This window comes from Prunus dulcis, chromosome 6, assembly GCF_902201215.1.
Source record: "Prunus dulcis chromosome 6, ALMONDv2, whole genome shotgun sequence".
NCBI classification, from domain to species: Eukaryota; Viridiplantae; Streptophyta; class Magnoliopsida; order Rosales; family Rosaceae; genus Prunus; species Prunus dulcis.
Window position 1 is genome coordinate 20,944,650 of NC_047655.1, and position 20,787 is coordinate 20,965,436.

General features: G+C 37.9%; 3 protein-coding genes and 1 pseudogene across 5 annotated transcripts; all 4 read right to left on the bottom strand.

The window, feature by feature from the left end:
- Positions 1–1,467: 1,467 nt before the first annotated feature.
- On the bottom strand, positions 1,468–5,528 carry LOC117629891 (AP2-like ethylene-responsive transcription factor ANT). Of its 2 annotated transcripts, none has more exons than XM_034362544.1 (9): positions 4,578–5,528; positions 3,740–4,469; positions 3,432–3,514; positions 3,242–3,250; positions 3,064–3,152; positions 2,897–2,970; positions 2,768–2,818; positions 2,585–2,664; positions 1,468–2,233 (listed from the first exon to the last, which is right to left on the bottom strand). In XM_034362544.1, exons 1-9 carry the CDS (start codon positions 4,933–4,935, stop codon positions 1,638–1,640), a joined length of 2,070 nt encoding a protein of 689 aa, XP_034218435.1. In that variant the 5' UTR covers positions 4,936–5,528; the 3' UTR covers positions 1,468–1,637. The 2 variants fall into 2 exon arrangements, with proteins under 2 accessions (XP_034218435.1, XP_034218436.1); XM_034362545.1 differs by having other exon boundaries at positions 2,585–2,661; positions 4,578–5,523.
- Positions 5,529–8,524: 2,996 nt separating this feature from the next.
- Positions 8,525–9,370, bottom strand: LOC117630453 (short-chain dehydrogenase ptmH-like). Its single transcript, XM_034363172.1, has one exon. The coding sequence runs from the start codon at positions 9,368–9,370 to the stop codon at positions 8,525–8,527; it is 846 nt and encodes a 281-aa protein (XP_034219063.1).
- Positions 9,371–11,690: 2,320 nt separating this feature from the next.
- LOC117629892 (heterogeneous nuclear ribonucleoprotein 1) lies at positions 11,691–18,479 on the bottom strand. 2 transcript variants are annotated; one of them, XM_034362547.1, is made up of 8 exons: positions 18,010–18,479; positions 17,544–17,590; positions 17,336–17,450; positions 15,294–15,338; positions 15,111–15,170; positions 14,924–15,019; positions 13,293–14,798; positions 11,751–12,404 (listed from the first exon to the last, which is right to left on the bottom strand). In XM_034362547.1, the coding sequence occupies exons 1-7, from the start codon at positions 18,322–18,324 to the stop codon at positions 14,679–14,681; spliced, it is 798 nt and encodes a 265-aa protein (XP_034218438.1). In that variant the 5' UTR covers positions 18,325–18,479; the 3' UTR covers positions 11,751–12,404; positions 13,293–14,678. The 2 variants fall into 2 exon arrangements, with proteins under 2 accessions (XP_034218437.1, XP_034218438.1); XM_034362546.1 differs by lacking the exons at positions 14,924–15,019; positions 15,111–15,170; positions 15,294–15,338; ... (1 more) ...; positions 17,544–17,590; positions 18,010–18,479 and having other exon boundaries at positions 11,691–12,404; positions 13,293–13,529; positions 14,145–14,680.
- A 955-nt stretch (positions 18,480–19,434) lies between these two features.
- LOC117630454 lies at positions 19,435–20,786 on the bottom strand (annotated as a pseudogene).
- Position 20,787: the final 1 nt, after the last annotated feature.

Genomic DNA, 20,787 nt, shown 5'->3' on the forward strand with positions numbered 1-20,787 from the left:
GCCAAATCTCATTTTCCCGCCATGTTTTCTACTCTGATTAACTTAACTGGAACATTAAAGAAGTTTTTTTGTGGTCAATTATGTTTAATTATTCTATCCCCAATATTCCATAGCAGCTGAGCTGGTGAACACCAAAGAGATTTGCATAGTAAATAATTTTAGAATAAAAAGGTGAGATGAAACATTTACTTAGTTACCTCTTTTTTTTCTTCGTAGGTTTCGTAAATACTCTGTACCACTCGAGGTACAAGTTTAGATTTTTATTTGCAAATTGCTAAGATCAATTATTGCACTGTTATCAGGTCTAATTCCCAGCCCCACTGTACACAGTCCTGTATTATTAAAGAAGGGCCACAAGGGACGGCTGCCTATGTTTGAAGGCCAGAACCTTTGCCTATCAATGAGGGTACTCAATATAAGCAATAATTTTGTAGCAGTGATCTTCTCATAATGTATTCATTCATTATGTTTCAATTAGTTTGAAATACGTAGCAATAAAATTGGCCAGGCCTATCTTTTAGTTTTAGGTATGTTTCCCTAAGTCTAGTCTCAAAAATAGAAGTTCCTATTTTATGCAAACACGATTCAGTAACTTGATATTGATCTATATATTAGTAGAGAAGAGTGAATCGGTCGATCTAACGGCTAAAAATACGTTCACATTTGCATTGTAGAAAAATCCCAAAAATAGAGCACAAGCTGCTAGTTATTTAATCTTCTCTCCAAGCAATAAGATAATTTAATTTAATTTTAAGCATGCAACAACCCAAAAGAATAAGGCTCATAATTAGTATTATGTTTTTCCTATTGCTGCACGTGTGAAGATGAGCACTAATTCAAAGCTTAATTCGATATTGATTGATCGAAGTAGCCCACAATAGGACATGAGATTGCTTTCATGTAGACATCATTAGTTTACACAGCAAGTGTAAGTGGGCTTAGAAAGAAACAACTTTAAGGTTTTCCAACAAGAGGTAGCTTTCAATTCAAAATAAGCAGACAAATTCCCAGTACTGATGGGCCACTATAATCATTAACAAAATCAAAAAGTTTTGATCTCGGAATCCATATTTCCACATCTCAAACTCCTTTTTTCTTTGAATTATGGGGAAGGAATATCTGTGTTACCTTTAGAGAGAGGCAGCTTAGGTAAAAAGGAGATTAGTAATGATGTTAGCGTAATGCACATACAGAAACTGAAGAGAAAAAAAAAAAAAAGGAAAAAAAAAAGGTGATGAGATAACAGATCAGATCCTGGTCAAAGCCCAAAAGTAAAAGTCTAAATGATATTTGTATATGTCTCTGCATCATTGGGACACAAAACTGAGCTGGTCCTGTACTAACTGGAGCAATAAAGCTGTTTGGAAATTATGAAAACCATTAGCATATCATTTCATAAATTCACTTCAATCCTTAGCCTCTTAACTGCTTTTTCCCCTCAATTTGTTTCAACATTTTGACAGGATAGGCTTAAAACATGAATGAAGTTTTCTTTTACTTTGTTCACAAAAGGGCCCCACCAAGGCCATCATTAACCACAATTTCCCCTCTAGTAAGATAAAACTACATGAACTATTGTTTGCATGTAATTGAAGCAAAAACTTTCCACAGATGAGCAAAAACACAAAGGCCTAGGGCTATGCATCTGTCCAGGCAGCAAAAATTGGCATGTGAGGCATGGCGAGTCCTGCCCTGGATTGGACTGTTGGGATCCAAGAACTCACTGTGTCACTTGAACTTGTGAAGAACTTGGAAGCGGCTGGAGGCATTCCAAAGAAACTTGGCTGGCAAGACTTATCAGGGCTGCCCTCTCTTGAGCTGCTTAAGCTTGTCACCAATGAAGAGGCATTGGACACGTGAGCAGCCCCCACTTTGGCAGAGTCCTCCGCCTCGGCTTGAATCACATTGTGAGGTTCAGCGCTTGGTTGCTTCTGATCAAGCTGCTGGGATGACTGGTAAAGTGCCATTTTCCAATCTTCACCTTCATTAATATTCTTCAGCGAGACGATGGCTTCGCCGTTGCTGGTTTGGGCAACATGGTTTTGATTAGTAGCAGCCTCATTAACCGGTATGGTCTCCTTGTTTCGCTTAGCAAGTTCTCCAGCAAGAAGGGTATTGCTTGCCATAATTCGATCCACATCATATCTTGTTATGTCAAAGTTGGTAACAGCATTCAGTCCTCGGAATTTTATGGCTGCTATGTCATAAGCCTCAGCAGCTTCCTCTTGGGTGCCTAGGTTTACAGATAAAAGATAACAAAAATTAGTATTGGAAGGACACTCAGAAAAGTGAGCATCAAATTTAAAGCTGGGGCAAGCATGGGTCTCTGAAGGAACAGCCTTAGCAAAAGCTTAGTGGGCAAGTCAAGCTGACAACCAGAACCAGAATCATAGTGGTATATCTCTATAAGTGGCTGAAAAGACAACAGTTCAAAGAGCTGAGAGTGCTTCAAAGATTGGCTTTTTAAAGTCATAAATCATACCCTCGAATCTCTTGCCTACAATCTAATAATAATGACAATGGTTGAAACATATCTTTAAATATGGATATTTGCCTTGTAAAGTCAAGCTTGGAAATCACTCACTGAATGTCCCAAGATAAAGATCTTTATTTCCAGCAACCCTTCCAATCCGTGCTTGCCATCTTCCATGTTGATGATGTCTGCTATACAGAGAAAAACATAAACACAGATTTCAGAGATTTTTTATTTTTTATTTTTTTCTGAGACACATTTTATTTAAAATATTATATGAGCAGCTAATAAGACCTTGTCACTCCTCTGTACATTGAAGCCCCTCTTGAGAATCCACTGCTTTTCCTGCAAAGAACAAATTTATTTTATGAGTTAAACAAAAAATATTCTTCATTAGGAGCATGAACAATTGCAAAGATCTACCTTCTTAAGTGGGCAACATATTCTTGTCTGGTCATGTTCTTCATGTCCTCCAGTTCTTTTTGATAGTTTTCCAACTGTTAGATCAGCATCATGGTTTCATTTTTAGTTACCAAAATGAATATGGGTGTAGATTGAAAAAAGAAATGCAAAGAGGATAAAATGATTACTGGGAAATTAATGTGAGTGGATGGTCCCCAATACTTGAGTGCTGCTAGATCATAAGCTCTCGCAGCTTTTTCCTCCATATCATAACCTCCTAAAATAAAAAATCTTGGTATGATTAGATAAAGAACATTGGTGGGCAGTTTAAAATGCTTTAGCCAGATTATAAATCAAAATGCTTACCCAAGTAAACTGAGATTCATGGTTTGATTGTGATTCCCAGCCAAGCAACGAAAACCAAACAGAAAAAGACAATCAGCATTGTACGGAAAACGGTCAGAACAAGAGCAGAATGTGACTTCAGAAAGGGCACATCCATTTAAATGAAAACATCATTGTGCTTATTAAATTTGCATGTGTTTTCTTCACCAACCTTGCCTTCCCTTCCTGCTCTGACCTTCTTTCTTGCAACTGTTGTCCCATAGATGAGCTTCATATCGACCAGTCCATCTATGCCTGATCAACAGAAGTGCATCAAGAAGTCAGAAAGTTGAAGAAGAAAAAAAAAAAAAGTAAAAACAGAAGTTGAAAGAAGGAAAAAGGAGAATATAAGCAAAATCAATATAAAAGAATAAACAGAAATAAACCGAGTTAGCAATTTAAGAAAATTTTACTTACAAATTGTTTATAAAAAATGAAGAAACCAAAATAATACAGAAAAAGAGAGAGGAAAGAAGGGACCTTGTGACTCCTCTGTACTGAGAGGTTCTCTGGCCAAATGTATCCAAGGACTTCCTATGAACAATTTGCTTTTGATCCACCTTTTCAGGCCCTCTTTTCTTGGTATCCATGGTCACACTATCAGCCAAAGTAGGTGAGATTTGCTGTGAACCAGTAACACAGCTTGATTGGGAGCCAGGGCTCATGGACAAGCTCAAAGACTGTAAATCCCCATATGGCATTGCCCCAATAGACCCAGATTCAGCCCCATTATCACCCATGCAGCCAATCATATTCTGCTCCATTGCATGGTTAGCTGCATAATTTCTTGAAATCCAGCACTTCATCTCAGAAATGCTCTGATCAAGCCCCATTCTTGGCTGCTGGAGATTGTAATTATCTGCTGCAAGATGGGTTTCCTTGTGCCCCTCCTCCAACATCATCTCATGGCCTCTGAGGCCAGAGTAGTATGAATATTGTTGTTGTTGGGCCTGAACCTGAACCTGATGCACTGATTGTTCTTGGTGCCTGGGGTTCTGCTGCTGTTGCTGTTGTTGCTGCTGCTGCTGCTGAAGATGGTTGATCAAGTTTTGGTTGTTGGGCTCATGATGGTTGTTTTGTTGGTAAAACATGCTGTCTAGGCTGAGAGCCATAGCTTCTCTGTCATTGTTTTCATAATGGGTCCCCATGGTTGCACCACCAAAGAAGTCCTCTAGTTTTGGAGTTGAAGTAGTAGTTGTTGTTACCATTCCTTCAGATAAATAAAAGTCAAAAGACAGAAGAGTCCACCACAAGTTTTTAAGTGCAAAATTTTTTACCAAACCACAAGAAATAATAAGAGCTTAGAGAAGAAATTAACCTTGAGGCTGCTGTGACCTGTTGAGAGCTTCCATTATACAGAGAGAGCCATCAGACTTGAGTGGCATCATGGACAAAGGAGAGTACAAGCCAGCACTGGTATCTCCTTCAACTCCATAGTATATTCCATAGTTGAAGTGAGGTGGGGAGTGGAAGAAACTAGTTGGAACAGAGGAGGCAATAGCAGCAACAGAAGAAGAAGAAGACTCCGAAATTTGGTGATGGTGATGATGATGATGAGGCTCAGATGGGGCTTCCATTTTCATATTAGGGGAGAGAGAAAAATCCAACCAGTTATTATTGTTATTATTACTGTTGTTGTTGTTGTTGTTGCTACCATCATTACTCATGGATTTCATGGTCTCTCTCACTCTCAAGGTTTGAGCTTTTCTCTTCTTCCTCCCTATTCTGATCAGAGATTGTTGGTAAGTTTCTCTTGTGGCAAGGCAACTCAATCATTGGGTAGAATATAAACTAATCATACTAACATTTTTCTTTCTCTCTCTGCTTTGCTTGGCCTGGCCTTGCCTTGCCTCTGTTTTTTCAAAACTGGGTCTTTTGTTGGGTAGCTGCAGAGCTGATTGGACCAAATCTAACACTCATCTAAAACAAATCCCAACTCCTGCAACTGAATCTATCTATACTGCTAACCCTCTCTCTCTCTCTCTCTCTCTCTCTCTCTCTGTGGAAACTGAAAAGATATGTAATATGTAAAAAGAAAACAAAACAAGGTTCTCTCTCTCTCTCTCTCTCTCTCTCTCTGGAAACTGAAAAGATATGTAATATGTAAAAAGAAAACAAAACAAGGTCCTTTAAACTAAACAAAAAGAATGAATTCCAGCGAGCAATGTTGGGTATCCTTCCCTCATTCCATAGGCATCTCTGTATGTGAGAAAGACCTTTTCTTTTGCTTTTCTTTAGTGTCACTCTGCCCTCTCTCTCTCATTGCCTTTCTTTTTTAAAATTTGCTTTTTTTCTTTAAGATCCCTTAAAACTCACATTAAAGATCATTCTCCAAAAAAAGATTTAAACAAAGACCCAAAATTTATAAATAAATAAAAAAAGTGTACGAACGAGACCTCATAATCTCATGTGGGTAAAACACTGCTAAATTCAACAGTTGCCATTAAAACCCAGCAGTCCAAATGTCACACCCAAAGTCACTCACTTTCTCTCTCTAAAAAATGTATTGACTAATTATAGTCGGTTTAGTGGGTGCACCATATTAATGAACTGGGTTTTGCTTTAGCTTTAATGGGTTTCTCAGGCTTTGATCATATTTCACGGGCACAAGACAAACTGTCCCTCCAGTCACTTCAAAACAGCAGGCACAGCTTCTTCTGTAAACTGGACCTACTTTGCTATAGCTGCTTGCTACTGCTACTATCAACCATTTCGACTATGTGTGTGTATGAAGACAAGACAAGTAGACCCTAACGACGCCGTCTTCAGAAACTGCTTGGCGTGGAGGACAGGTATTGCTTTGACTGGCTTGGCTTGGCCTGTCCTGGCCTTTACGTACTGTAATTTTATCTTTATCTTTATCCATTTATTTGGATTCTTTTAATGTTTTTACTAGACATTTCATGGAGATGATTGGATTTGGGCTGCTTTTTTGTGTGTTTCGGAACTGGATGGTCCGACTGAGTTCTTACCCTAGCCAATTCCCTTATTTAAAAAGAAAAACAAGAGACAGTAAATAGCATTGGATTCTGATCATTTCAAGCTTTTTTGTTGTTGTTGTCTTTCTAGACTTTTAAACCCAACATTTGAAATGAGATTAAGATATACGACTCAGTAACCATTCTATTATTTTTATGGGAAATATGCCTTGTGTAATCCAATCATCCGTATGAAAAATTCTTACTTATAATCTATTCAAATTTAAGAATCTTAACAAAAACATACATACGTGAATAACCGTTAACAATTAATCATATAAATCTCACAAATAAGGCATGTACAACTTTAAAATGATTATTAGAACCCACTCGCCTAGTTTGGTGTATGAGACAAATGTCTCACACTTGGTATATTAAGTGAGTGTCACATGGACCTAATATAAACGGGTGTAAATAAGTTTTTTTTCCCACAAGAAGAGGGGCCATACGTATGAAAAAATATTGATCTATTGCGAGTATGGACCAAAATATCGATAATTTCATCGAAATATCGCCGAAATTATCTTCTTTTTTTTCGAGCAGCGACATTTTAGCACACATCCATCTATTTATTGTCAATTTTTCGAGACCCTTGATATTTAAGACCTTGGTTGCGAGCATATACAAGGCGCTAAGGTGCTGTTTTTACATGGAAATGACTAGATGTACTGCAACTACTGTATGACTTGCCGTCAAACCCCGGAGACAAAAGAACAAAATCTAGAATTATTAATGAGCAAGACACAGTGCAAAAAAATTTATATTTGCTTTATCTAGAGCCTTGTTCACTTGTTGTGGTCAACACATCTAGATCAAAAGTGAGAGAGGTGGGTCACTGTAATTAATTAACCTCTAGTGGCAGCTGATTAGCGGTCATCTCATCCTAATGCCATATTGAGGAGAGCTAATAACTTATTAACTTAAATTTTGTTGAATAATTAATTTTATAAATCGGATTAAACTCATATTAACGGATCGATACATGTACTTGTAAAAGAACGTACAGTTCTAAGGAGAGCTTTGCTCAAAGTTGATATTCCTAGAATGATGAACCGAGGTCCCTTTGGGAACATTCTTTTTGTGGGAAATGCATTTTATATCCCACTAATCATTATAGGCTTATAAAACTCAGAGTACAAATCCGACGCTAACTTTGGTTATTTTATAACTTTTTATAGTCCAAGGAGGAGCTGTGGGATTGCTTCCTTTGGTTTATTAATATATTTGTGATGTCTTATTTTTGGTTTATTTTTTAAGAGAAAACTGGTGGAACGGTAAACATCAACCTTATATTTTCATTTTTCCAAAACCAAACTTGAACCAGTAGGCCACGAAAGAGAAAAAATGGCCAATCAATCAAATAGAGGTTGCTCTTTTTATCATTTGATTTTGCATGGAAATTTGCATGGCCAAGTTCACGGAGACAGATTTTCAAGAAGGCATGATTTGGTTTTCAAAAAGAGAGAGGGGAGTTTGGAGGTGAAATATGACCAAAGGACAGAAGGTGAATGGAGCAAGAGAGAGAGAGAGAGAGCCCCTCTTTTTTATTGTAGTAATGATGAGCAAATCCATTATCCCAACCCACCATAGCACTAGAGGCCAATTGCTGCAAATGGCGCATGGCCAAACAAAAGAGCTTTGTGTTTTAATTTGCTTCTTTTTTTCTTTCTTTTATAGGGAAAGGGTTTGGTAGTGCCTCTTTTATCTATGCACTGCATGCTTTTGTAGGGCCTGTTGCTAACCCTTAATTAGCAATTGTGGGTTAGCTTTAGCTATGTCTTAAGGCACTCTTAAACCTAAATATGCCCTCGAATTGCAACATCAGGCAGCTCTATTCTATGGGTATCATTGCCTAAATTAAAGCTACATCAATGAAAGTGAAACTCTTACGAACTATATAAACAAAGTTTGTTATTAGGGTGAAGGAGTTTTGGATTTCAAATGATTAAGAGTACATTTACATAAGATCTTTTGTTTGAATTTTCAACTCCCAATATCGTTTGTATATATGAATATTTTTTTTTGGTTCTTCGGCTTTAACTAAATAAGTCGACTAGACTCAATTCATTAACCAATCAATCATTGAGGATCGACTCCTAAAAGTTGGGCTAGGGGCTAGCTTGTTTCATTGGGTTCAGCTGTTGAATCTTTCTATGCCGCAATAAAAAATATTACTAAATTTGATGTTGAGCAACTGATTTGGGCCACATTAAGCCTTAAAAGCCATTGTTACATATCTCATGTGACCAAATTTATACCCAAGAACAATAAAGAAAATAAATAAACCTCATAGCTTCTTATTTAGTTTGAAACGAGTAGAAAAGAACAAATCTCTCACCCAAAGAGGAGAGCAAGAAAGCACAGCAAACAGGCCAGTCATGTGACCAAAACTAATAAGCTTTGGTGGCTTAGGCCCTAAGACCTTATTTGCCACATGCCTAGCAAACACACTAGCATCCGTTGGTTTACTTCCTTGAGAAGCCCTTGCTCTCTCTGCAATGGCCTCCTTGAAATCCTTATAGAGCTTCCAATCATGACCACCCAATCTCTCCACAGTAGCACTCCCAAAATTTGATCGAACGGCCCCAGGCACAACCAGCACAACATCAATACCAAAAGGCTTCAACTCAACCCTCAATGTGTTTGACATGGCATGCACCGCAGCCTTGCTTGCACAATAAGACCCTGCCCATGGGGTTGGCACTTTGCCCACAACGCTTCCGATATTTACAATACTTCCACTGCGCCGCGATGCCATGTAAGGCACCACTTGTTGTACCACCCTTAGTTGCCCTAGTGTGTTAATTTCCCAAGCCCTTCTAATGGTCTCTAGTGGAAGCTCGGCTAGAGGGCCGGTGCTTCCTATCCCAGCATTGTTAACAAGAACATCAATACGACCATACTTGGACATAACCTTCTTTACAGCAAGCGCTACACTTTCGTCGGAGGACACATCGAGCTCTAGTGCCTCCATGTTGTCCGAGGAATTTAAGTCTATGTCGTGCATGCGTTGGGAGATGTCTGTGGCAAAGACGCGGCAGTTTTGTTCCGCAAAGGCCTTGCAGTACTCATAACCAATGCCACCTTTGGCACAACCTGTGACTAGAACAACCTTAGAGTCACCAGTACTCATGTTGTTTCTTAATATTTCCTTGTCATAAGGCAATGAGTATATATATATATATATATATATATATATATATATATATATGCATGCACTATGTTAGTTCCGCCAAGGTGTTTCTTGTTCATTGGTTTATTAGATAATCTACGCTATAAGAATATGCTTCAGGGCATATCCTATTTCAATCAAGATCGGCCGGCTATGCTGGGGTTTATTTGAAATGGAATTTGCATATGGTTGCACACATAGCTCCAATTGGATAATGCTATACTCCCAATTCTTTTTTCCCTCAACCAGCATGACATTATTTAATTGGATTCAACATTATTATAATACTGTAGTGTGCATATCATGTGTCACATTGGTCGGAAAACAAAAGTGAAAGAAAAAGTTAGACTCTTTAGGTATCTTCCTCTCCAATTTTATGGCCATATTCATCAATTTTTTTTTTTCTCTTTTGGAATGCACAAAACTTCTTTATTCTGAACCAACAATCGTAAACTATTTTGTTGTTCCTTGTCGGTAAGAGTAATGGAAGTGATATGCACTTAACTGAGGAAAGGGTGGTTCTGGTATTTCACTTGGAAATGTGAAACACAAACAAAATCTAAACAAGATTGCAGAAATTGCCAAGAGGCAAAGGTCAAAAGAAAAAGTATAATATGGATAGCAACCGAAGTGAGAGCGACTGGAGAGCTCTGTTGGCGCTGCACTGTACCAATGCATGGGGACTAAAAGGCCTCTGCTCACTTTTCCTTTTGAGAGCAAGACAATACCCTTCTCGCCATTAAAAGTGTCCCCTCCTCCATTAACCAATGCCATTTCTCTGCAAACTCCCAACACCATTTACTCTCTTTCAATTGGCTCTCTCTCTCTCTCTCTCTCTCTCAGAGAAAACTCTGTCATGTCACATTCAAAAATTAAGATTCTCTCTCTACAGCTACTTCTATAACTGCAACATATAGCTGCTGCTGCTATGAATTTCTTTCATATTGTCATTAAATATGTTTTCCAATTATATATGCCTATAGATTTATTCTTCTGCTAGATGTGGGAGGGAAAAAGGCTGAGACTACTCTACAAGACTATATCGATCTCATAGCCCTGATTAAGACTCTAGGAGGTGACCCACTGACCCCTATTAGATTTTTTTTCATTTACCAATAAGAGAGGAAAAACCCTAGATTTTAGAAGGAAAGTGAGCAATGGGGCAAACCCATCTTTCCATTAACTTATTTAAAAGCCATTTACAATTGAATCACCAGAATTCTCACATTCCTAGGACCCCTATATTGTCTGGAAAAGGGTACAAACAAAGAAAGCTCTGTTGGAAATGTATGAATTTAAATTTATTGGGATGGTTGGTGGGGTTTTTCTCTAAAGAAAAATCCAAACACTTGATCACTTTGGGCACAAGAGTCTAGAGGTTCCTTTCATGTCTGCTACAAACAAGGCCCTCTGAAGAATGTGGGTTAATTTTAGTTTCCATTTTTGCTTTTTGTTCATGGCAATATGGGCAATTTTGTTGGGATGCAAGAAGAGGTATTTGACTTAGATCGAACGTAAATGTATTGAGAAGGCCAACTATTGAAGACGAGGGAGATTGATGCAACAGCCCTATTGCAGCTACACGTGAGGAGAAAAATAGATGCAAATTTGGGTATACACCCGGTTTCAACTAAGTCTCGTTTTTCACGTATATATACAAGAAAACGATGTCTTTTTACAAGGAAATATAATACCAAAATGAAAAGAAATATATATTTCAAAAGTATAAAGAACAATTTCAATATGTTGTACATGTTTGCTAGGCATCACCTTATTTTTTTTGACGATGGCCTTTTGTTTTGTTGACATGGCTTGAGGTGAGGTCAGCTCAATATGTTAAATAGATTAATCGTTGTTAAACGGGTCAAATGAGTTAAACATGAAGTTTTAAGTTCGATTACCTCGTCAATCGTGTTCAAGTTGGAGATGTATGACACATTTATTTGGATCGGAGGTCTCTGACCCGTTTAATTCTTTCCCCCAGCGCGGACAACCCAACAACTAAAGTTATAAGCTAGGTGGGCCGTTAAATCCGAGATGATAAAGAATTTGGGCCATTTCAATAGGAGCAAACAATTTATGTCTTACCCTGACCCGTTTTTGGCCCCAAATGATAATTGTGATTGGAGATGGGCTTAGATGATTCTAATGGAGATGGACCCATTAGTCCCAGTTGTGCCCCCCTCCAAACAGACAAACATATGATATGAGGAGGCTACCTCATGAGCAGCCTTGTTGCAGCTCCAAGGAGCATGCTACCGCTAAACCAGAACTTTTTGAATAAAAAACACAACATCATATATATAAAAAAACATAATCAGAGTACCATAATATTTCGATGTCATCAATCAATGTGAATTTATTTGAAAATACAACAAGGAATCAATGTGACGTACTAAAATTAGACTGAATTCTGATATGGGCATGCATGAGTCTGCGTTGTCTTCTCCATTCCAAAGTTTGTAGGAACTTTCTTTGGCTGCCATGTGATATAACCAGCTGTGTTTTGACCATAATACAAACACCCTTCGTGGTGCCCAAATCCATAAGGAAGTAAGCAACTAAAGCAACGAGCGCCATAAAGCATAAAATTGCTATAATAATCACACTGTGACCCTCCAAAATTAAACCCAACTTCATTGCAGTCAAACGTGTGGATCATGTTGTCATTCTTGTGCTTAGGCCAAGCCCTCTTCACCTCCACAAATTTATCATTCAGTTCATGATGGGTTTCCTTGGTGACTTCATCCACAGCCTCCTCTGAATCAAAAGTGATAAAGCCGAAGCCCCTGGACTTGCCGCTTTCCTTGATATATATTATAACCCCATTTATGATTGTACCAAACTTCTCAAAGTAGCTCTTGAATTCTTCTTGTGTCAGATTATGTGGTAATCCTCCCACAAAAATCTTCTTGGTCTTGAAGTATGCTTTAGCTTGCTCATCCTCTTGGTTCTGGAGTTCCTCTCTCTTTGGTAAAGCAGGTTTCACATCTAACTGCATAATCACAATTTAGAATCCCATACCCAAATTAAAACTAAGTAAAAATAATTTTAAATTAATAAAAAATTAAAAGCAAAACAATCTCTCTCCCCAAACTCTCCTTCCTTTCAGCACCCCAAGCACGACTGCCCCCTCCCACACCACACCAACCCAGCCAGTCCAGTCACCCAAACCACCACCCAGCCACTCTAGGCACGTGATGGGGTACATTAACGTTTTGCAAAACAACTAGGTGTTCATGTTTGGGATACGATCTTATGAAGCAGACGAAGCAGCTGGGGAGGCTTCCGGTAGTGCATTTCGCCGCCCGTGGCGTGGCGACGCCTGCGAACCCGGCGTTGATGATGCAGTTGGGGTTCTTTTCGGGTTGGGATTAATCTGAATGGCTAGGCCATGGGGTTGTTAATTAATCTGAATGACTTTTGAAGTTGGGTTCCAAATTTGGGGCAGATAAGGGTGGATTTTCATCTAAAGAATAGACAGACAGAGAGAGAGAGGGGTGCGGTGTAGTGTAGGAGGAGAGGGGCCTGGGGTGAGGATCGGGAATTGAAATTGTTTTTTTGTTTTGTTTTTCGTTTTCTTTTTTAATGTTATTTTAATTTTAATTATATATAAATTATTAGTGTTATTTTGTCTAAGTATAGGCCAAATACAATAAGAAATGGTACATCTGTCAAGTCAGCAACTCTATGACGAGTAAAAATTAATGAAAATTTTGTAACAAGTTCAATGTAAATTTTTCTAGTGTTGTTAAAGACTCAAAAAAAAATTCAAAAGAACACCTATGATATACAAATTAAATTTGATAAAAATAAAAGATATACAAATTAAATACCAGAAAAAAAAATATAGAGAAAGAAGAGGAAGGAATTTGGAACCAACCTTTCTTCCGAAGATGTAGTGCTCTACTTCCAATGCTTTCTTAGCCATGAATGGGTCAGTGAAGGTAACAAAGGCAAACCCTTTTGGCCTACGAGTAACTTTGTCCACAACAATCACACAGTCCTTTACTTCACCATATTTGTTGAAGTGTTCTTTTATGTGGGTTTCACTAACCGTCTTTGGTAGTCTAGCCACGAACAACTTTCCAGGCTCAGGTAAGTCCATGGTGATCAAAACCTACAACCCTCACAAAGTTCTCAAAAGGAAGAAAAAAAAAGAAAAAAAAAAGTGAAGTAGGACTTGATAGAGTTATGTTCGCTCAAACGAAAATAACTCAACAAAATAACAAGACTGAAGTAATAGTTGTATTTGGAGCGCTCGCTGCTTTGGGAGGAAGTAGAATTTATAGTGTAATCAAACTAATAGGTACGAGGAATTCCTACTTTGAGGATGTTTCCCAATAGAAAAGGGAAATTTAGTAACATTAGGATTCTTGCAGTTTAGGTAATTTTAGGACCCACTTTATTCTGTACATCAGATTTTTTTTAAAATTTTTTTTTTTGTTTCAACAAATTGTTATGCTTTTTTATTTGTTCCTTTTATTAAAGGGAATTCAACGTGTGTAAGGAAACCGGGAATTAATTACTCGACATGCATATGACGCATATGGTTTTGACTCCCTAAACCTAAACCAATGTGTTGGAACTACTCCAAAAAACGAATTTGTCCAAGGGAGCCGTAATTCTCGTGATTTACTCACTCATTTTCCTAAACAAACAGAACACAAATAAATCTGGGCCTGACTGTGAATCAAGCCCACCTCAAAAATTAAACTATCAGCAACAACCTCACCAGTAAGCAATCCATCAGCCACCGAGTTATTTTCCCTGTAGATCTGATTTTCATCCATAAAGCCATCTTTGCCTTCTTTCATCAATAATTTAAAAACAATTCACCTAATACAAAACAAAAATTCCTCTCAAAGTTAAATCTGTGTTCTTTCTACAAGTTTCTTCAAATTTGTTCAATCAATCATCGTGTTTAGAAGTATGATGAGCGTATATAGGTAAAGAGTAAACTGGAACCAGGAAAAGGTTCACAAAACATCATGTTACTATTATATACAACAATACATTTGTTTTTTCTTTTCTTTTCTTTCTGGTGTATGCTAATCTGTATTATACAATGACATGATGCAATATATTAGCATACATTGAATTTTAAATATACCAGATGTTAAGAATGGCAAGGTTGAACAGGCAGGCAGACTATTTGACTGATTACTGCAGTGCGAAATATGAAACAAGAGCATTTCGTATGCACACTCGACTGGGTAAATTTTGAATATCATGCTCCGTAACTGAAAAACCTAAGTGTGACAAAGCTTTAGGAGACAGGAACTTTGCAGCAAACATCCAAGATATCATCTAATGGGGCATGATCACCCGTCCCTTCATCTTTCCGAGCATACAACAATTGCTTACCTTTAAAGACAAACATCCCTCCCTGGTTTATAATAAAAACAGGAAGAGTAAAAGATTCAGAAAAATAAGCGGGGACTAAATGCACGACCAAGTTGTATACTTAAATACAACTCCTACGATACTGGAGAGAAAGATCAATGTTCAAACCTGTTGTAACACACTACTTCTGTCATCTGGAGTGGCTTCAATGGTATAGTTTTTTACAGCTTTCTGCAGAGCCTCAAATCTTGAAAACACCTTTGCCTGTCATATCATAGTTTTCAAAACATACATGCAAATCATAAAAAATATTGTCCTTGAAAGATAACAAGCAGAAAAAAGGAAAGGAATATACACTAGCTGGATTGAAGAAAGTTCGACCAAGTCCATAGTATAAGCCCAACACATCGTATGCCTATTACAGAAGAGGAAGTCAGAGTTATAATCATCAGAATAAGAGATTCGCCAATTAAGGACATCTAATGTAGAACATTTATTACCTTGTGATCAGGCCAAAAAAAATTATAAAATTTATTACCTTGCGATCAGGATCAGCATAAAGGCTATCCATTGGAAATGGTAACTGAACATAGGACACGGGGAAAAGAATCAGCTCCAGGGATCAACATAAAGCCATGGTATCAGGATGCAAATATATAATAAAGAAATTGCAATGACAGATCTAAACATTTAACGAGAATTACAGGACTTTATGTTGTATAAACTTATTCAAATGTCATCATGTCTTTAACTCAATTGAAAAAAAGAAGATGATCGCACATTCAGCTATAACTAGAGCAGCCAATTTTCTCAGCAAATAATGTCATAGGAACTTCATTACAGCAATACAAGACCTATTACTTATGCCAAACTCCAGTATTCTCAACATGGGGATTCTAGTACTTGTTACTTGAATAGCTAAGGACACAAGCAAACTAGTAATGACACAATTTGGTCCTAGTAGCTCGAAATAGCTTTCTCCAATTCGAAAGCATATAAACAAGTATGATCAACCACTATCATGTCACATGGCATGCTTATTTAAAAGTAGGACAGTTGTATGATTGTATGTGTGAATGAGACTTCACCAAATGATGTTTATTTCTTTTTGTCCAATGGTTCCTAACATTTGGAACCTTCAAACATATAAAGAATATCAAGTGATCAAATCATTCAATCATGTTAATATATATCATCAACTGATCTGTCTTAAATAAACAAGTCACATGACATGATAGTAGCTGGCCATATGCGATTGCATGCTTTAGACCAAGAGAGTCAAGAAACCACAATTTTATCGGCATATTAGATTGTGTCATACAAGTCTCAACTCTCCAAGGCTTGATACAGCTTAAGAGTCATTGAAGGCTCATACACTCCCTTACTTTTCGCTCCGAATTGACTATTTATTAGATAAAGGCATAGCTGCATTTACAAAGATTCAATGTTTTGAACCAGTATTAATTGACATAACTAGAAGGATTTGGTTCAACAGACACAAATGAAACTACATATTTTGACACACATCTTCAACCTTTAAAAGATGAACTTTACTCATCTAAGAGTTGAAAATGCATCCAACACCAAAAGAGTAAGAAAAATAAAAGGCAATTATCATTTTATTGGGAACATTAACTGCACATTGCACGAGTATTGTTTCCTGTCATCTCTCTCAACATTCACTCTCCCTCTCTAGGCAAAAAAAACTTACCTATAACGGGGATAGCACTGTTTTGCTATCCCCGACCAATAACACAATGCCACATGGAAAAGTTATCCTACATGTCATTGCGTTATTGGCCTGGGATAGCACTGTTTTGCTATCCCCGACCAATAACACAAAGACACATGGAAAAGTTATCCTACATGTCATTGCGTTATTGGCCGGGGATAGCAAAAAGTGTTGTGCTATCCCCGTTGCATGAGAGTTTCTCTCCTCTCCAGGAGGAGGTTGAATGGTCAACATTTGATTTGGAGAATATAGTGGGAGGGAGAGGAAGAGAGTTAGAAACAGTTAAAGTATAAAGAGACAATACAAGAATCTTTTATAGTGCAAACATTGTTCCCAAAAAAATAATATATAAAGGAATTTTTTTGTCAGGCACACTTCCAACCTTTAGATAAAAATCCGATGGTTGAAAATATGTGTCAAAATGTTTGGCTTTATTTGTGACCCATAAACGAGACCCTGCATGAGTTGTTACTGTCAAATGGCTTTTGATTTGATGGTGAGAGAACTAACATACTTAACATAACATATATGTTCACCACTTATTTTGAGATGTTCATGTATCAGCCAAAAGGATTGGAGCTATTAGCTAAAAATATTATTATCTCATTCCTTAATCCAACATGTCTACTGGTCGTATGCCCACTAGCATGTTCCTGAGACATATCCTATAAAACCGTATTCCATTTAACACATCCCCATTTTCTTGTCATGAGATATCTGATTTTGATACTTACTATACAAGCATTCAAAGTATAAATATGACCCTAAAAGATGATAGCATGGAATACAACTCTATGTACTGCAGCTTGAGAAACATTGTGGTGGCAAAAATGGGAAAAATAAGATACCCGTTCTGCAAGGATACGAGCTTTATCAGGACTACCAACACCAACTGCAATTATTTTCACACCAGCTGAATCAAATCTAGCTTTAGATTCTTTTAGAGCCGAGGCAAGTTCCCAACTGAAAAGAAGAAGCAGAAGAAGTAACACATCATAAGAACATCCAGCAATTCAGATAAAACCCATTCTAGAAACTGGTTTGGAGGCTAGTTACCAGCAAGGGCATCCAAAGTGCCTCAATAGTGCAACAACAGCCACCCCCTGGAACAAATTGAATAAGAAGCAACTTAGAAACTAACACACCACATCAGATCAAGCAAATATACAACTCCATAATAATTATTACACATTTGTACATGTACCTCTACAATCGCATTGCTACCTAGTGGTTTGGGAAGTGTCATTACACTACCTGAGGTTTGCTCTGTTCCATTTTACCTTCTAAATGCATCCTTTTTGTATGAAAATTAAAAGCAAAATCCAACCACAGAAATCTCACAGGCGCAATACAAGAGTGCATCTTTCCAATCCAAATAAATACAATTCGCAAAAGGGTTACTCCGAAAGGAATTAAAATCACAAGCAAGAAAAAAAAAAATCATAAAAAAAAAAATCATTGCCAAAAAATGGAAATTGATAAAAGTTTACTCAGTGAGAGAGGGCAAAAGTAGAAAGGCTACCTCGTTCAGATCCCAGAGGTCTTTGAACTGGACGGAATCACCAGCAGCGGTGAAAATGCTAACGTCACCGAGGACCTCACCGATGCTGGGGCTGAAATCCAAAGCAGATGCGTTGGTGGAGGCTCTGGAAACGACAAGTCGTCTGGAGCTATACTGTGCTGTTGATTTTGGGGAGCAGAAGAGGGAGGGAGAGCGTGGAGTGTTAGGAGGTGAGAAAGAGGGAGATTGGGAAGGGGCGATGAGAGATGAATGAGAAGGAAGGGAGGGGGTTGAAGGGGATTTAAGGGTTAGGATTTGCGCGGAGATTAGGGCCATGGCTCTCTCTGAGGAATCCTAGGGAGCTGAGCTGATTCTCCAATGGTAGTGTGGTATTCGGTGGGTTGATGAGAGAATCTAGTGGTGGGAGGGAGGCAATTGACTAGTACCAATTACCAAGACAAATTTCTGTTTCTTTTCTATTTGTGTGGCGGGAATAGTTCTTGCAAAACATGTTACGTGCTAATACTGTCACTCCAGCCCATTTAGGGTCGGGCCGGCCAAAGCTCCAGTTTGGGAGTTGTTATTAGCATTTCAAAACACTCGTCACACAAAAAAGCTGGACGTAAATGGGTGCGGAAAGATATTTTTGAAGTGCCAAAAGAGCTAAATTAAGAAAATGTACAAACAGAGTATTGGAATATTTCCTACAAAAGAAGAAACGAAATTTTGATTACACATCAACCATAACAATCAAGGGTTTAGGACCAACATCCAGGCTACAAAGGAGCTATTATCATCGATACAACTTCTCACTCTCACCACTAGGAGAGTCTTGGTGACAAACATGTCACATTTAACCAAATAATTCAAAAACAACTAAATAGAAAAATTATCATAATAACTTAAAATAAGAAAAACACAAACAACATTACCAAACAACCTGGGAGACAAAACTATAAGCCTTTCTCGGATGTTCTTTCCATATTATTTGAATTCCTAGATTTTATTTTTCTTGTCTAGCATTTATCCATAGATTAAGAATATTTCTACCGCAGAGTTCAATTTGGGCAAAAGGCCCCTCAAGTTGAAGAAACCCACTTCATCGCACAAATCCAGCTGGGGCATATGGTGGGTTCCATAAAGACTGGACAGGCCCAAAGGGAAGAACATCCTGAGTTGTTGCTTGAGGGCGCTGACATCAGTACTGACGCATGCGAATAAATTCTTTTAAAAAAATACCAAAAAATTCAGAATATTTTTTTATACATACCTAGCAATTTTTATTATTATTAATCTCATACATAAAAATAAATTTAATCCCATATAAATATTAATTGTCATTAAATTACCATGACAATGGGTGAAAAAATTAAATTAAAAAAAATACTAGGAGAAGCACTATTCACATATGTAAATAATGCATGCCCTCACTTATCCTTTGCCATGTCACTGGTGGAAGTCTTCAGTCATATGAACTTCATTTTCATCAACTCTCTTCCACTCAAAGCATTGAATCAACGACCGCCCCAGGCTCAGGACACCCGAATGGCATTAAGCTTATACGACATGTTCTGGCTGCTCTCAAACCTTTCTGGCTTGAAAACTTTTGGCATCTTCCCACGGCTTAGGGTCCCTATGTATGGCCCATACATTGACTAATAAGATTGTGTCACGTGGTATATCGAATCCAACGGTGGTGCAGTCCCCGGATGAAAAATGTGGTGCTAGCAATGGGCCTGGTGGATACAACTGGAGAGTCTCAGAGATGATACTTCGGAGATATGGTAGTTTGGAAATGTCTGATTCATCCATTATGCGTTGTTCTCGGCCATGTCCAAGTAGATTATTCATTTCAACTTTAGCCTTGTTTAAGATATATGAATGGTTAAGTACATTAAACATTGCCCATTCTAGTGTGATTGATGATGTGTCGGTTCTACCCATTAGCAAAATCTGAAAATTATTCGTGAATATCTATATATTATTCATAATTTATCGATATACAGTCGATAAATATGATGTTTATTTCTCAATTTCGATAAAATATGGGCAAAATAACGTGAATGAAACATTTGGTATCCGGTAAGAGCCATTAATCATTGATCTTACAAAAGTGCATATAAATATAAGAAAATAGATGAATCAAATACAGTAACCAGTGTAAGCCCTTTGATGATTTGGTCAGTGTAATACTCAGGTTGTGACTTGTGCAAGCAAAGCATATGATCAAATCAATCATAGTACTATTTCGAATTCCACCCTCTAAATTGCTTCGATGCTCATCAACCAAACCTTGCAAATAACCTATCTACCCTCTCAGCAATCCTCACAAACTTCTTCTCATACCCCTCCTTACTAAACCTATTCAAAATAGGCAAGAAGTTTTCAAGGTGTTTTGCTCCATTATGAGCAAAACCCTCATTTATGATCTCTATTCGTTGTCCGAAGCTTCGCCTCCATAGTATCTATTTCCTGCCACCATTCTCATTATGATGCTAAAATTGAGCTCAGAGAGCATAGACTTGAGCTCCACCTTCATGAAATCTTGGCATGAGTTTTGCGAAAGTTTGAAGAGTAGCCGTTTGACTTAATCATTTTGGACGTCGAATGAGGTTTTAATTTTGGCGGAGGTTGCGCCAATGATCGCCATATGGGGAGGCCAATAGAGTGGTGTAGTTGTAGTGGAGATGCTTTTCAAGCAGCAAACGAAGGCGGTTCGCTAAGACGGTGTCATTTCTGGTGAAGCACTCTTCGGCTGTGGATGAGGAGGAGACTATGAGGACGTGATGTGACCCAAAA